Raw genomic sequence first — 16,858 nt, 5'->3', positions numbered from 1 at the left:
ACTTCATTTTTAATTCATATAAAATATAATCCAAGTATTTTACTTGATAATATGAGAAATGAGGGCAAAAACTAAGACCAATTTACAAAGTTAAGTTTGATTTTAATTTGTAATACTATGGGTAATTTTACGTTTTGATAACTCTTTGAATGAAATTCAAATACATTGAACTTACGCTAAAATCCAATTTAAGTCCTTACATATTTAGGCAATTTCAGTTTTTTTTTTTCTCTGAATAATTCAAAATTTTAATAGAGAATTTGCATTAATTTTTTCCTTGTCTTAAATTCATATATAAATGAGAGAATAATTCATCTAAAGTATATTTAAGTCACTTTTTAAAAAAAATTAATAATTCTATTTTCTTATAATAATAAGAATAATAATATAATAAGCCTTGATCCCAGTAAATGGACAACGGCCTCTCCTTTCACAATTGTGAATGTAATCACAATATGGGCAGAATGTCTAATGCGTTTCTCCACGCTTGTCTGTCAGTAGCAATTCTCGACCATGTATTTCCACCGTAGCTTCTAAACTCATTCGACCATCTCTTACGTTGTACCCCCAATTTCTACTATTCATTCTTGGTGTCCGAATATAATTCGGTTTGCTCATTTTTTTATTAATTATTAATAAAAAAAGTTATATTTTGGATTAAAAACAACGGTAGTGACGTGTTAATACCCGCTGAGGCAGTGATCCAATCTGAATCGCACTAAATTCACATTTTTCAGCAATTGTTTCAATGGAAAATTGCGTTATAATATATTGAAAGTAAGTTTATAAACAAACCATTTATGATTCTGCGTTATTTATCATTTCTTCATGCGGTGGCGTTGCTAAAAACGATGTGTTAACGTCCTTGGCCTTTGAATTTACAGTTTATAAAAACCATTTTCAATTTAAAATTTTTTTTAAACCATTTTTTTTCAATTTCGTAAAATTACTTGAAAATCAATTTAAAAAAATTATATTTTCGTAGTAATTTTTAGTAACTTACGAAATATAATAAAATTAAAAAACATGCAAGTTATTCAAAAAGTATGCATTATACTCCAATCATCTTTCGGTTTCACCGCGGAATCTATCGGAATAAGCTGAATTTTTGTACAAACCATTATTTTGGTACGAGCTGATGGAACAATTACCAAATTTATGAGACTTAGGGTAATTTGTAGAAATATTCATAAAAATTTTCTTGAAAAACATCTATCAAGAAACTTGGAACGGTACAATTATCTCATTTTTCTTTTTTAAATATATTGAAATAATATAATATGTATATCAATGTTATCTCACACAAAACAAAATTTATTTTGTCGAGCCTCCATAGCGTATATTCTCCGAATAGATAATAACACTTGAATTTAGCCTTTGATATTGTAATACATTTTCTTATATTCCTAGGAAAAACTTAATTTCATGTTCAATTTTATTTTTCATACTTTATAAAAAAAAAGATAAAATGAATAATATATTAAAAGATAATAATAAAACATTGATTAAATTTTGTTTCAATCCATTTTCCTTAAACACGTAGATATATATATATATAAAAACACCGCATATTGAATTTTTTATATCGACTTTTTATATTATCAACTCAATTCAACACAAATTTTTTAAATTTTTTTTAAATAATAATTTGCATACTATATTTAATTTATAAATGATTATTTTTATATAAAATTGAATAAATTTTTATACATCATCAGATGAAAGAGAATATTATGTATAGCAATGGAAATTGCGAATAGAATAGTGTTTTTTTTTTCTATGAATAATCATCTTCATCTCTAGGTGTATAACTTTGTGTATTAACTAGGTGTATTTGTACAAGAACATCTAAACTTTGTTTAAGAAGCTGTTACTTATAGGGATTATATACTAGGTGTCATCCGCCCCGATTTGAATTCATATAAAACAAAATTTTATTTTCGATTTTACGATTTTTTTCGTAGATTTTTGTTTTATCTTTACTTTTAAGTAAATTTTTAATAAATCGTAACATTTTCAAAACGATAACTGAAATTTGACGTCATTATAATCATTTGAAAACGCAGCTTTTTTTGAAAAAATAATAGAGAAAAGTTTAGTAGACTCGTCAATACGAAGCCACTCAGGAAGTTTTAAGTATGTATTCATCATTTAAAAAAAACAACCGTGGTATCAAATGATCTATTATTTATTATCTCTTATTAAGACTTTAATAATTTTCCTCGAAGTAGTAATCAAGTGATTGAATATAAATTTTGCGACGTTTTATTGGCAAAAGAAATGCAATTTTGAGCCATCTAATATATAAAACTTTTTTTCTTTTTATTATTTTTTTATCTTTAAATAAAAACCTTTCATATAAACCTGTATTTTATATTGAATCATATTTTATAATCCTTTAAGGAGCGAAATGTGTGTTTCTGTAAAAATACTGAATACAAATAACTAAATATAAATAATAGTGGGTAATTTAACCGCTTGTACAGGAAATACATATATTAAGCTCAAAAATTTTAGCAACTTACTGAAAATTTGGTTATAGATAATTGAAAGGGTGGTAAGTAACATGTGTTAAACTTACTACTTTCACGTGGAGCTTTTGAAAAATTGGAAAATTGAAAATTAAGAGAATAACTTGAAAGATACACTATAACTGTAAAAAAATTAAAATGTACCTGAGGTAATTCTGCACATTTTCGTTTTTAATTCGACTTTCTAGTATCAACATTTCTGAGATATGCTACTTTTGACGATAAGCATTTTTAATCTTGTTTATTATTTATAGAAGCTGATATGCGTGAAGCCATAAATCTTATCAGTTTTTCACGGATAACTTAAAATGTACGTTAAATAAAAAAAAGTGTAATATCACTAGAAAGATCATAAAATAGCGAAAGAAAACGATTGCTTTTCGTTCTTGTAAAAAAATGAGTTGCTAAAATTTTTAGGTCAAAGTTAATTGAATAATCTCTCATGTACAAAATAAGATAACCGAAAACTTTAATAATAAAAACTTTTACTAATTTGTGTACATTTTTAAAATTTCATTTTTAAACGTACATAATTTAAAAATGGAAGATGCAATTATATAAAGCTTAACAAGTAAACACCAAATTCTCCTTTTAAGGCTCCAGATACCTGGTATACAAGGTTAGATCTTGAAAAAGTTTTACTTTATTTTTTGGTTATTCCTTAAAGTTCTAACATAGCTTTCCATCTACATTATTTGTCCAGGAAAACGGAATTGTTCTACCTTATTTGTTTAAGAGATCTTTTATTTGACTGCTAGTCATGTCTAACAGATATTTCGGATATTAGTCATGTCTAACAGTCATTCTAATAGCCATGTCTAACAGATATTTTGGATTCTATCCGAATTAAACGGATGCTGTCTCCTTAAATTTGGTTTCCTTTATTTATTTTTCCTATGGCAAGAAAAGTACTAAATTTACAGAAAGAGCGCTCGCCTAAAAAAAAAAAGTATATACTATACATGACCAATATCTTATGATATTGTCTTAATTTGGTTTATACCTACACCCAAAGAAAGGAGACAAATATGTGTCCCTGTCTCTTGAAAGTCACGTTCTAAAGTCACTTTAATTCTGTGCCAAAACACTTAATATTAAAACAACGTAACATAAAATTTTATTGCTAGCATTGTTGTATTATTGTTACCAAATATTTACTTAATAAAAAATTCTTGTAGCACTACCACAAAAAAACTCTCATAAATCTTTATACCATAACTCTATATTTTGTATAATTATATATATATTTCTTGTTGTTATACTTTATATTCTTATTTTCTATATAAATCTAACAATAATTTTTACCACACGAATTCTATGTTGAAAACATATTTCATGTTTAAAATTTTATATTAAAAAAAATGTTGTTTTTATTTTATTTTTAGCACCCGTTGTGGATGTACAAGGTGTTTTAACGAAAAAGGCAACACTTCCATGTGATATTACACCACACGATAAACACGATACTGTTTCAATGGTTTTATGGTTTAAGGAATCAAGTAGTGAGCCATTATATAGGTAAGTGTTTAATTTTTAACTTTACCTTTTTCCAACACATAAGAATATTATTTCCATTTTACTAGATGTAAAAAGTTTTATCAAAATTTTTTTTAATTCTACCCAATCTATCTTATACCTAATCATGTACACTCTGTGTCACAAAAAGTTCATCTGTTATACCATTCTAAGTGCTATAACTATAACATTATATACTAATCGTTCAGTTTACATCTAGGCATAGACGTACCACAAGTATGACAGAGTACATGAGGTAATCAATGCATCTAAGTAAGAGTTATTATAAATATTATATGAAATTGCAAAAGCATGTCTTACAACTAAAAACTTCAACACATGTCCATAACACCTCTTACTTAGATGCATTGTTTAACGCATGTACTCTGTCATACTCGTGGTACGACTATTGTTGCTGTATCTCATAAAAATATAATAAAAATATTTCAAATTCCAAGCAAATCATACTTTTTTTTTTAATTCTGGCTGAAGAATGTTTTAATATCGTAAAAAATAGCTGAGAGGACAGTGACTTTTACATGCTTTGACCCTCTAATTCGCGAACTTTGCACCTGATTATATCGCGATCTAAACGGCCAAGAATTCTACAACTTTGGTATCTCATAGCTACTAACATTATTCTGAGCCTGTGACAAAAATAGGCCAAATCTATCGACAAGTGATTTCATACTGGTAATACCTTAGGAGAACTTTGAAAATTATTTACACAAACACTTGTTACACACAGTTAATATTTTTTACACAAAAATGGTATATTTAATATATGATTACAGATTTGATGTACGTGGTCGACAATTTACACAAGCAAAAATGTGGTCAGCGCCACACATATTTGGTGCTCGAGCTTTTTTTCGTGTAACAACAACACCTGCACAACTTATGGTGGACAATATTCATGTAGAAGATGAAGGAGTATATCGTTGTCGTGTTGATTTTAAAAATTCACCAACTAGAAATTTAAAAATTAATTTTACTGTTATAAGTAAGTACCCATTTATTATTTACGATCATTAAGAGTTCAAAGATTTTTTTTTATTTTATTTGGTGGCGGACTGCACCAAATTAGCAGCGAGTAACATACATATTAAGAGTAATTACGATTAGCTAATTCATACTGATGATGACTACTTGGTAGTCGAAATACGTATTTATAAAATTAAAAAAACTGCTCTAGGAAATTGGGACGAAAATCGAAAATTATTTCGAAATATCGTAAAGTTCTCATTTATTATCTTCGATAATATTTATATTAATATACTATGTATATTTCATATATACATGATATAAAAATCGTTAATTAATTTTGATTTGCTGGGGGTTAAAAAATATCAATAAATACACAGAGCCATTATAGTGTTTAATTAGTGTATAATAATAATTCAATAATATAATATAATGACCTTTTTATATAAATAATAATAATAATAATAATATATAATATAATATTTAACTAATGAAACAATTATTTACTTATAAAGGGTTGTTGGTAATCATACATGTAGTATGTATGTATATACTATGTAGTAGGTACTTATTACAATACAACAAGAACAGTTGGTGACTACAGTAAAAACATGACGTAAATTTTCATGCTAAACATTATGTTCGGTCTTTGGTCTATAACATACCAAATGTATCAGTAAAATTTCTAAGTAGGATAAAAAACCATAACGTATGACTTAAAATCAAAAATACATATCATGCTTTTATCTAGAAAGGTTGTTACACAAAACGTAAAACTATTGTATACTTCCATCAAATCAGGTTAAATTTACTGAAGTTTTGGAGGCAACAATGCCACCTATGCAAAGTTTTAGAATTTTACCAGTAAAATAAAAATTTTCATATGCGCGGAAAAAAACATTGATCTAGGAAAAATCAACCATACCCTGAGGTTGTTCTAGAGGCTTCTGGTTAAAAGTATTTTCGATAGAAGGGTTTTATTTTATTCTATTAGCTTCTATTTTTCTTTTTCTTGTTAGAAAATCGTTTAATTTAATAAAATTTGATTTGAGATCGCGCTAAAAGCTCTCGGCGGTCAGTTAAAAGTTGATTATGATTATAGTTGTTGGTTAAAACAAACTTTCTCCTCCCACAACCACCCACTTCCACCCACTGCAACTTAACTCCCTTACTGTCACCAAGAGATCAAGGGGTATTTACCGCCCCAACGGAAAGTTGATTGGAGTTGGTGGTCATAGAGAAAAGCCTGTCATCACGTACTAACACTTTGTTTTCTGTCTTCTAGTGGTGAAAATTATAAGCCGGAAAAAACTATATACCTATCTCGGCATAGGTGACATTGCCTCTTCCAAAACTTAAATCATATGAAATTTCACAAAAAGGCATATAGAAAAAATTTCCAGAAAGCTATTTTCAAATCGAATCGTGTGAGATCCTTTTGCTCCAATTTATAGCTCTCCAAGAACTTACTAAGGTTATAAGGTTAAATTTATCATTTCTGTATCATTTTGTACAATGAACATGTTGAAAATATTATATTACGGATGTAATTCACGTATAGTATTATATATTTGGCTATAAAACCCAAGCTATATGTACAATGATACTAATAATATATTCACATAAATTCCTGCTGCATAAACCAATTATTTATTTTCCCTTGGTTTTTTGTTAATACAGCTATTACTATTTTAGGTATTGTCATTATATTGTTAATATTTAAAATACGACGCCCTTAATTTGAATAGTTTGACAGAATTTGAATAATTTTATTACATAAGAATTTAAAAAAAGAGATACGAAGTAATCGAATCCATTTTAATATATATATTTAAAATTCAAAAAACTTAAACCCCAACGACTACAAAATCACGCTCTAAAAGTATGAAAACAAGAAAATATTTTCGTCTGAAATTGCTATGATACCTACCTATAAGTGCAATCGTCATACACAGCGAGAAATTTTTTGTGGATATCATTTTGTCAGTATCGGTGTGAACGCTATTATGGCGGACGATTTAATGAAGTATGGGTGTCAAGCAGTTATGCAATTAAATAAATTTTCCACGTGATGCAAAAGAAGTCACCCAACTTTAATGACGATTTTACTTATCAAAACAATTTCAAATGAAAATATTTTCTTCATTACTACGTTGTTCAACATTTTGAACAACGTAGTAATGAAGAAAATATAGTCTATTATTAAATCAGAAAATAATTTTTTATTACAATGCACATAAGTACTTATCACTTTAACAATTATTCTTGATATTGAACGAGCTTCAAAGAAACTTTGAACAAAAATTAAAAACTTTGTTAAGTACCGTTTTTTAAAAGTAACTCTAACACCTCAAAGTTCATACAAGTACTTTGTCAAGTTTTTTATTTCATACTAACAATACTTTACAAAAAAAATTGTCGTTAATGACCTACAGACACGGCTGCATTATATAATTATATACAAAAAATCAAAAGAATCGTGAATTTTTGCTATGTTTTTGAAAATTAGTACAAAAAGTTCTCTTGAAATTTAGATGGTTTGTCATATTAAGTTGTTTGTCTCCCTGCAATATTTTAAACAAGTTTTGGATTGCATTGTGCATATTTTATGCACAGTAAGAATATATACAAGCTTGCAGTGAAATAATGTATAATTTTTAACTATACTGCACTATTTAATTGTGTGTATAGATACAATATAAAATATGCGATGAGTTTAAAGTTATGTTAAGGTTGTTATATACAAACTATGATTGGGGGGAAACATTCTTTGATAATAACTTCATAATTTTTTAAGAATCATCTTCTTAAATATTCATTGGTGGAAAAGAAAAATTGTAAAGAAAAACGCTTTTCCAGTTAAGAATGGTTACAATTGAATTCCAAGCATTGCGATTATAAAACCAGTAAAAATACAAAAGTACAGAACCTATTTTATTAGATTCCTTCTACTATTCACCTTATAAAATTAATCGATAGAGATTTAATTCTTTTTCTACAGTTCCACCAGAACGACCAGTAATCGTTGATAGCCAAAAACAAGAAAAAACACAGCTACTGGAACCGTACAACGAAGGAGACGATGTGCAATTAATTTGTGAAGTTATTGGAGGTAAACTAAATATTTTCTAATAAATGTTTTGTACACAAAGAAGTTAAAGTTAAGCTCCAGTAATATAAAATAAATAAGACACACAGAAGTGCAACGGTGTCCTCGGTCCTTTTTGCTATTTTCACTTACCATGATAAACTCCATACAAACTCTAATCATTTGGATAAACTATTTGTACAATAGTTATTGCAATAAATACCACGATACTCGAAATAAGATTTTATAATTTTATTTCGAGTATTGTGGTATTTATCTTAATACCTAACTGTGTCTCAACTCGAAGTCAACAAAAATCATTCTTATCTTATCTTATCTTATAACATTATTTGAGATCTATTTTTATTTATTATAGGACGACCTCAACCACGTGTTACGTGGTTTCTAGAAAATACTATAATTGATGATTCTTATGAGATAAGAAACGAAAATCTGGTTATCAATCATTTATCATTTCCAAGTGTTGGACGACAACATTTAAACGCACGTTTAATTTGTCAAGCATCAAATACAAATTTAGCTCCACCTGCATCGAAAGTATTAATTTTAAACATCAATTGTAAGTATATTTTGAATTCGCTTTCAAAATACTAGCAGTTCTCACAAAAAATAAACAATATGGCTATTAAAGTGGCAATTTTAGAAAAATTAACTAAAGTGGTATTTGTCAAACAGGAACAGCGAAATTGATTGATTTTGGGCTCCACTTAAAATCCCAAATTCGAAACATAACGTTTTTGTTGTTTATTTTTGAGTAAAAAAGAGAAACTGTATATGGAGAATTTTAGAATTATGGAAAAACAAAAGGTCGTTTCATAGTACCTATGTATGAAAGAGAAAAGTTGAAACTATTGAACTAGAGAGAATTCAACAACTTTTTGAAAAATTTTCCTTAAATTGTCATGTTTTTCGAAGTCTATGAATTAAATAGTCACACAGATAGTCATATAGGTAGAGGATTATTCAAGTTTTACGTAAGGAGAGGGAGGGGTTCAATTTTTTCTTACTTTTATTGCCAAAGGGCTTCGGAGTTTATTTTCTTTGTTTTGTAATACCTGAATGACCCCTAGTAACTAACTGTTTAATTTTTTTTAAACTTTATACCGGGTATTCAAAAACTGTATACGAATATTAAAAATTAATGTGACTATTGAAGCGATTGAAAAGAATTGTTCCACATATTTGTCACTCATGAGATATTATACACAATAAAGAAAAGACGAAGCTGCAGATAGATCTTTAATTGGGTTCCTTTTTCAGTAAAACCGCTTACAGTTACAATTCTAACAAAAGAAAAATCAATATCAGCCGATAAGCGTTATGAAGTAGAATGCAGAACATCTGGATCACGACCAGAAGCAGTTATTACGTGGTGGAAAGGAAATCATCAAATTAAACGAATGGCAAAAAATGTAAGTGAAATTTTAATATAAATTTCTGAACACCAAAACCAAAATAACTATGGTCTCGGTCTTAATCTTCGTCTCGCTCATCACTAATCTATGTATCTAGAAAAAGATGTTTTTTTTTATAAAGATACTATTATAACTTAGACCACTTTGTTAAAACATAAACCATAGAAATTAGCAAAAAAATTGAAAATTCGAACAATATTTTTTTTCATGATTCCAATTATACATTACCTTTTACGGTTATATAAAATTTGCAAGGAATATTATTAATTTTATCAATAAATGAAACTAGAGAAAGTAAAAAATATAAATATCCGATAGATTTACTTAATTAAGAAAAACAGATCATTTTTCTTTTCTATTCCAAACAGTATGTTGAATTTTAGTTTGCAGAAGCTGGTAATCAATCACTAAGTATATTGGCATTTACACCAACAATTGAAGATGATGGAAAATACTTAACATGTCGAGCAGAAAATCCACTTATACCAGAAAGTGCTTTAGAAGATAGATGGCGTCTAAATGTTCGATGTAAGAAATATATCCAATTTATTTATATCTACCTACATTTAATTTGTATTTAATTCTTAAAAAACAAATTACATTAGGGGAAACTTTTGTTTAATAAATAATTTACGAATCACTACTTTTTTAACAATTTCATTTTCTACGAGAAGAAAACGTACGACGTTTCTAATTTCAAAGATTTCAATTTTAAGAATATTAATCCAAAATTTTAAACATTAAAAACTATCGTTTCAAAAATTTCAACGATACTTTATTCTTAGAATTTTATTGACTTCGATTGGTATACTTTCAAAAATACAAGATCTAATGCCTCTTTTTTCAAATTTCATGATCTTTCAGAAGAATTAGGTACATTGGGCGAACTTCTAAATGTTTGTTCTCCACACTCATACGTGCATGGTAAAAGCCCACTTTCTAATCGAATGTTCTCCACACTCATACGAACATTTTGAGTCCAATTAAAAGTCATAATGCTCCGTTGTAGAATTGCAACCTTTTGACCTTTTTCCGGCTTCATTTCTTAGAATATAAATAAATCAAAAATATTACCTATTTTATAAAAAGGCGCAATCGTCGAGGCGCATTTTGAATGCATTCAATTCGAATAGTGTAAAGAAATGTTTTTTTTTTTAATTTTTGTCCTAGATTTTAAACATTTTAATAATATTATTAAACCTTTAACAGATTTACCAATCGTGTCGTTGAAAATGGGCTCCAGTTTAAACCCAGATGATATAAAAGAAGGTGACGATGTATACTTTGAATGCAATGTCAAGTCAAATCCCAAGGCTTATAAGCTTGCATGGTATTTAAATGTAAATATAAAACACTTTTTATGTAATATTTACACGTTTCATTTTCATTAATCAACTTAAATTTTATAATAATTTTAGGGAAAAGAATTACACCATAATGTATCAGCGGGAGTTATTTTAAGCGATCAAAGTCTAGTTCTACAAGGTGTTACACGTGCTGCAGCTGGTGATTATATATGTTTGGCAGCAAATTCCGAAGGAAAGGGTACATCAAATCCTCAACAATTGAAAGTTCGATGTGAGTATTTGTTTACATAATTTTTTAAAATATTATCACCGAATCAAACAGAAACTATGCATTCTTTACCAAACTCTAAAACGGAAAGTCCTTTGGATTTTTCAATCAGTAAAAGATTAATACCTCATTAACTATCGTTTTTAATTTTAAACAAAAAACTTTGTTACTTAGAAATTCGTCAGAAAAATTTCTTAGGTATATTGCTTTTTTGAATGATGTGAGCAATAATGTTTCCATCAGCACCAATATTACCTGGACTAGGCAAAACTATCAAAGAGGAACTAAAAATAAATTTTCTAATTTATTAATCTTTATTTTAGATGTTCCAATATGTAAAGACGACCATGAAGAACTTTTAGGTGCCCTTAAACAAGAAACAGTAATATTACGTTGTGAAGTTGACGCCAATCCACCCCTAGTAAGTTTCCATTGGACATTCAATAATTCTGGTGATTTAACTGAAGTACCACCATCACGTTTTACCGCTGAAGGAACAATCTCACACTTAAATTACACACCAATCAGTGATATGGATTATGGTACTCTATCATGTTGGGGTCAAAATGCTGTGGGACACCAAAAATCACCATGTGTTTTTCAAGTAGTAACCGCAGGCAAACCTTTTAAATTGTTAAATTGTTCAATTGTAAATCAAACAACTGATTCCATACAAATTGAATGCTTGGAAAATTTCGATGGAGGATTACCACAATCGTTCTTTATGGAAATACTGGAGCTACCATTACTTCGTTCAAAATATAATCAATCAACGCATACAGCACCGCCAAAATTTAATATAGAGGGTATAGAACCAGGACTGAGTTATCAAGTGAATTTATATGCGGTAAACGCAAAAGGACGCAGTGAACCAGTTATCATTGAAAGTGTTACATTCAAAGGTGTTGCTAAGTTACAAGGTAATCATTAAAACAGATTTTACTACAGTCATTTTGACTTTTCACCTTTCGAAAAATGCGAAGAAGTTTCGAAAGGAATGAAAGCATATTTTATTTAATGAGTTAAATTCAATAAAAATAGACTTACTTTTCGGTTGTCGTTTGGAAAAATGAAAACCGAGTAGTTAATGCTTAGTACACAGAAATGAAATTCAAAAATTTACCTTTTTTGTATAAAAGTGTGTTTTTTTCTTTCAATTTTTGCAAAAAAGAAAGCTTTAAAGTATTTCCAGCATGGTATTTGCAGTTCCCCTATGCTAAAGCTATAGTAAAATTTTTAGTAATTTTCCGAAGGAAATGGAAATATTGCTTTTTGCTAAAAATTTGGACCTATTGCTAAAAATTTCTTCAAACGTTCAAAGCAAAGTACAAAATTTTAAATTTATTCAAAATAAAAAAGATTTACTTATTACTAGACAAGATATTTGTCAATATTTAGTTTACGCTGTATGTATCATATTAAAAATCATCAATCATAATCGAGAGACCATGATGTAAATAAATATCGTATACATAATTAAAAGTAAACAAAAAAAAGTAAAAAGTAATAAAAATATTTTTGTATTTTTTTATCAGTTTTAAGCAAAGAAGTACTCTTATAATTTTTCTCTAGGCACTTAGTTTTCGAAATAAAAATTCTTGAAAAATTGAAAATGATATTAAATTCGATATTAAGAAAAATGTCTTATTTTTTCAATCTCTGGAGGAATTCGCTTAGCTAACGCAGTTCTTGCGCGAATTTTTTAGAAGAGAAATTAAATTAATGAACTTAATAGGAACTTAAGAATTATATACCAAAGTTTCAGAAATTTTGACCGTTTAAAACACGAGATTTCGTTGATTACTATGGGTCGAGACTGGAACTTTTTAGATATTCTTTTTTTCGGAATTCTTTGACCTGTCCATATTTACAATTTTAATTAAATGAAATAAATAGCGCTATGAATAAAAGCACATAAGATGAAAGCATGACGTACCTCAGCAAAATTTTTTTTGAATATTTTATATTATTGCAGTTGTATTCTTCACGCCTCACGTCCTTTATTTTCTTCAGGTTCATCAGCATCAATGCAAATCAGTCCATTATTGACAAGTTTGATTGCAATACTAATTGTTTTACTGAGTGGAGTGTGTTTGGGAATTATTGCATTATTTCGACGAAAATCACATCGACATCATTTACACAATCATGGTCATATTACATCAAAACATATACAAATGGAAATATTAAATCGTGGTGAAGAATCACCATTAAATGGTAACGACGACCAACGCAGTAATGATATTGGTGGTTACCATCCACATCCAATTGATGGACATTTAAATTCTGCTCCATTACATTGTGGTAGCAGAGATGGTTCATTAAATATTGAGTATGTGGGTGGCACTAGTTTTAATGGTGATCATATACGTAATAGTAGTAGCCAAGATTCAAAATTAAATAAAAATTCATTAGGAAAATATACTGATAATATTAGTGGATCATTACAATCAGGAACATTATCAACGGGGTTCCCAAGAGATAATAATTCACCAGCTACAGAACCGGATATTATACGAAATCAATATGGTAAGTTATATGACTACTAAAATAATATTTATTTATAGGCTACTCCCATCGAATTAGATGTAATTTGATAGTTATGATTTACAGAAGTTTTGGAAGAAGCAATGCTAACTATGCCAAATTTTAGCTTTTTACTTTACTTTTTACCTGTACAAAAACAATTTTTCCTATGCCGTATAGAAAACAAACGGAAGTGATTTCGGAAAAATCAACGAAGTTTCACGCTTTTCCACAATTTTTTGCAATTTACTCGAAAACTATACATTTAAGAGGAAAAATAGATGTGTCCTAAGCTATAAGGCGTACAATTTCCGATCGATTTATATACATTAACTTTTTCTTATCTTTCATATTTTCTGAAAAATGTGCATCAATAATGTACAATAAATTTTCCTTAACAAGTGAAAACAAACAATTGACTGAAATACTGAGTTAATTGTTGAAATACCATGTAAAGACAGTTTTGAATATGCAATCGTTTTTTACGTCATGTAAGTAAAGAAAGATAGTCATTCTTAGATAGCAACACGACTGTGGAGTCACACCCACATAACTGATATTCCCATATAATATATACTATATAATGTCCAAATATAATTTGCGCTCTCACGGGTAAACAGAGATGTTTATACAAAAACGTTTTCAACAAACTTGTTTTTTTTGTTTATACAGAACATTTTTTACATTTAAACTTTTGTGCTGTCTGTAACGATTTACAAGATGGGTGTGTCCTACAAATCCAAGACCCAATTCATCTATGTTTACGAACTCAACCTCATTTTTTATATCTTGAGTTCGCTGTAAAAATTTCATAGTTCGCTGATATGTTTCATATATACATGGCATAAAAACTGGGTTTTTGGGAAAATGAGTTCAAATAAAAGTTGTTAAGCATAAAATTTCCTACTAATATGTATATTTTGATTGTCCCTCTATTCCAAAATTTGAGAGCATACAATTTTCAACAAAAAAACTGCGGAAAATGTGGAATTTTTTTTTAAATCGATTTTCCCGAAAATTTGACAGATTAGTAACAATCAAAATATACAGATCGGTAGAAAATTTTATGTTTAACAATTTTATCAGATCCACAACTTCAGTAAATTTCACCTAGTCTGATGGGAGGAGATATACATAAATCTAAATTTTCTTTAAAAAAAAAATTCTTTAAAACTGTGCCCTTTTTAAAGTCAAACTTAAATATTTAATAAAAAATTATTTTTGTTGGCCTAATTTCCAAAATTTGTTTAATCTAACGTACGTTATTAATACAACCACCTTTAGATCCCTATTTGGAAACAGAACAGATATATTCGTCCATTCTACGCCCTTTTTAGTGCAATTTAACGAAATAAGAATTTTTTTCAATTCACAGTAGACAGGAGACCGGTTCTTAGTTTTATGACTGTATATGAACCAGCATCATCTATTCCTGGTGAAGATGATGAAGAGCTAGAAGACGAAGAAAGAAATCCATATAAATCTAACCAACAGCCGCTTAAGCGTTTGTACAGTCCTACTAAAAATGTAAGTACCCAATGCAAAAAAATATAATTTTAATAAGAGCTCTAAATCCAAATTTGCCAACAAATTTCTTTTCTGTCTAAAATTACTTTTCATTTTCGACCACCACGAATTTCTGTCTTAATGAATCTTTTAATAAATAATTATTAGGCAGCATTAACTCTCTGAAAGTTTGTTTGCTACTGCAATCATCAATTAGAGTTTTAGTCATATTTTCCGGAAATATAGACTTATTCACTGTCAATGGGGAGAGGTGGGGGAATGTGCTATAAATCCGTTTCATGACCATCAGAATACAATTTATGGATTTTTGGAAATCTTACTTATAGTTGTTTTTTTATATGTGCCTTTTTGGGTGTGCTAGCTTCTTTGCCCTCCTTCTTGAGCCCGAACTTCCTGGGTGAGGTTTCAAACCGCCCCAAATTGAGCTAGAGGGTTCAAAATCGGTATATAAGTTAGTTTAGTCTTAAAGGCGTGTATTTTGGGAGTTTCGACATTCCAGCTCCCCTTACCACATTTCTATATTCATATTTCATGTTTTCAAAAACTGGAAAAGAAATGGGAAATCCTATTTCAATAAAAAGTATGCTTTAATAAAATATACATAATGAGGGGGGAATATGACTTTGGCAAAAGAGCTCTGCTACTATCGATGCAAAAAGATTAATCTCGATATTTTTGTTTCTATTTTATTTCTAAAAAATATTTGTTATTTCACAGATGTACCTCAGTTTGCGTGGTGATAGAGCGACAACTCGCATGAATAAAGGTGTAACAGCAATTAGTCCATTAGACAGGGGGCCTACATTAGTTGGTCCAACAATAAATTCAGGAAATGCAATATTTCCATCATTAATAATGCCCGTGTCTTCCACGTTAACATTACAAAAACATAAACCCGAAGTGGTAACTACATCGAATCGAATACAGGAGAGTTGTATTTAACCATTATGTTTAATAATAAATAGTTATATAATATAATGTTATTATTGAATCTTTATAAGAACAATTTGACTACGTTATTAAATAACGCATATGATAAGAAAATAAAAATTAAATAAAAAAATAATAAAATAAATTGAAATACAATAAATAAATCGATAAATAATTAAAAATTAAAGTGTAATAAATTTAATAAATAATAATCAATTTATTATGTTTAATTTTTATGTAAAAAAAAAATATACCATTTACCTACCATTGTCATTTTATACCATTTACCTACCAATTGTTAATCTAAGCATAATCTTATTCAACGAATCATCATGTATCAAATCAACTCAATCATTATAAGAGATCATTGTAAAAGTTATTGATTTTGAATATTTAAAACGATCGTCCTAAACCACCATACAACAGCAAACTTGGGAAATTTGAATTTTCAAACTATAAACTCAAAGAATAAAATCATGTCAATAGAATAGGAATATTGATGAAATTTAAATTTGGTTCGAATATTTGTTTTCCGTAACTTTATTGGCTCAACATTTGAACTAAACCTATATTTTAGTAATTTATTATTGACATACTGTATGGTATTAATTACTTATATTTTGTATGGTATTACCATGGATATATCATAGAATATTATACATAGAGAACGCGTGGGATCTGTTAGCCTGTAAGTGGATGCGATATGATGAATGAGAGAGAAGACTGTTAGGGTGTTTCCCCGTGTC

At 28.5% G+C, this 16,858-nt stretch overlaps 1 protein-coding gene across 1 annotated transcript in view; it reads left to right on the top strand.

The window, feature by feature from the left end:
- LOC123293461 (neural cell adhesion molecule 1) overlaps positions 1 to 16,180 on the top strand; it is a 486,456-nt gene extending 470,276 nt beyond the window's left edge. Inside the window, exons 2-13 of the mRNA XM_044874287.1 lie at positions 3,917 to 4,049; positions 4,841 to 5,049; positions 8,032 to 8,142; positions 8,495 to 8,698; positions 9,400 to 9,551; positions 9,938 to 10,082; positions 10,764 to 10,894; positions 10,973 to 11,132; positions 11,453 to 12,049; positions 13,143 to 13,658; positions 15,031 to 15,182; positions 15,900 to 16,180. Of these exons, the coding sequence (XP_044730222.1) occupies positions 3,917 to 4,049; positions 4,841 to 5,049; positions 8,032 to 8,142; positions 8,495 to 8,698; positions 9,400 to 9,551; positions 9,938 to 10,082; positions 10,764 to 10,894; positions 10,973 to 11,132; positions 11,453 to 12,049; positions 13,143 to 13,658; positions 15,031 to 15,182; positions 15,900 to 16,124 (2,735 nt within the window). The 3' untranslated portion in view covers positions 16,125 to 16,180. The remainder of the gene's footprint in view (positions 1 to 3,916; positions 4,050 to 4,840; positions 5,050 to 8,031; positions 8,143 to 8,494; positions 8,699 to 9,399; positions 9,552 to 9,937; positions 10,083 to 10,763; positions 10,895 to 10,972; positions 11,133 to 11,452; positions 12,050 to 13,142; positions 13,659 to 15,030; positions 15,183 to 15,899) is intronic.
- The last annotated feature ends 678 nt before the right edge of the window (positions 16,181 to 16,858 follow it).

The sequence above is a fragment of the Chrysoperla carnea genome, chromosome 2 (genome assembly GCF_905475395.1).
Source record: "Chrysoperla carnea chromosome 2, inChrCarn1.1, whole genome shotgun sequence".
NCBI classification, from domain to species: domain Eukaryota; kingdom Metazoa; phylum Arthropoda; class Insecta; order Neuroptera; family Chrysopidae; genus Chrysoperla; species Chrysoperla carnea.
Note: the sequence above shows the minus strand (reverse complement) of the source record. Positions and strands in the feature narration are given on the sequence as shown.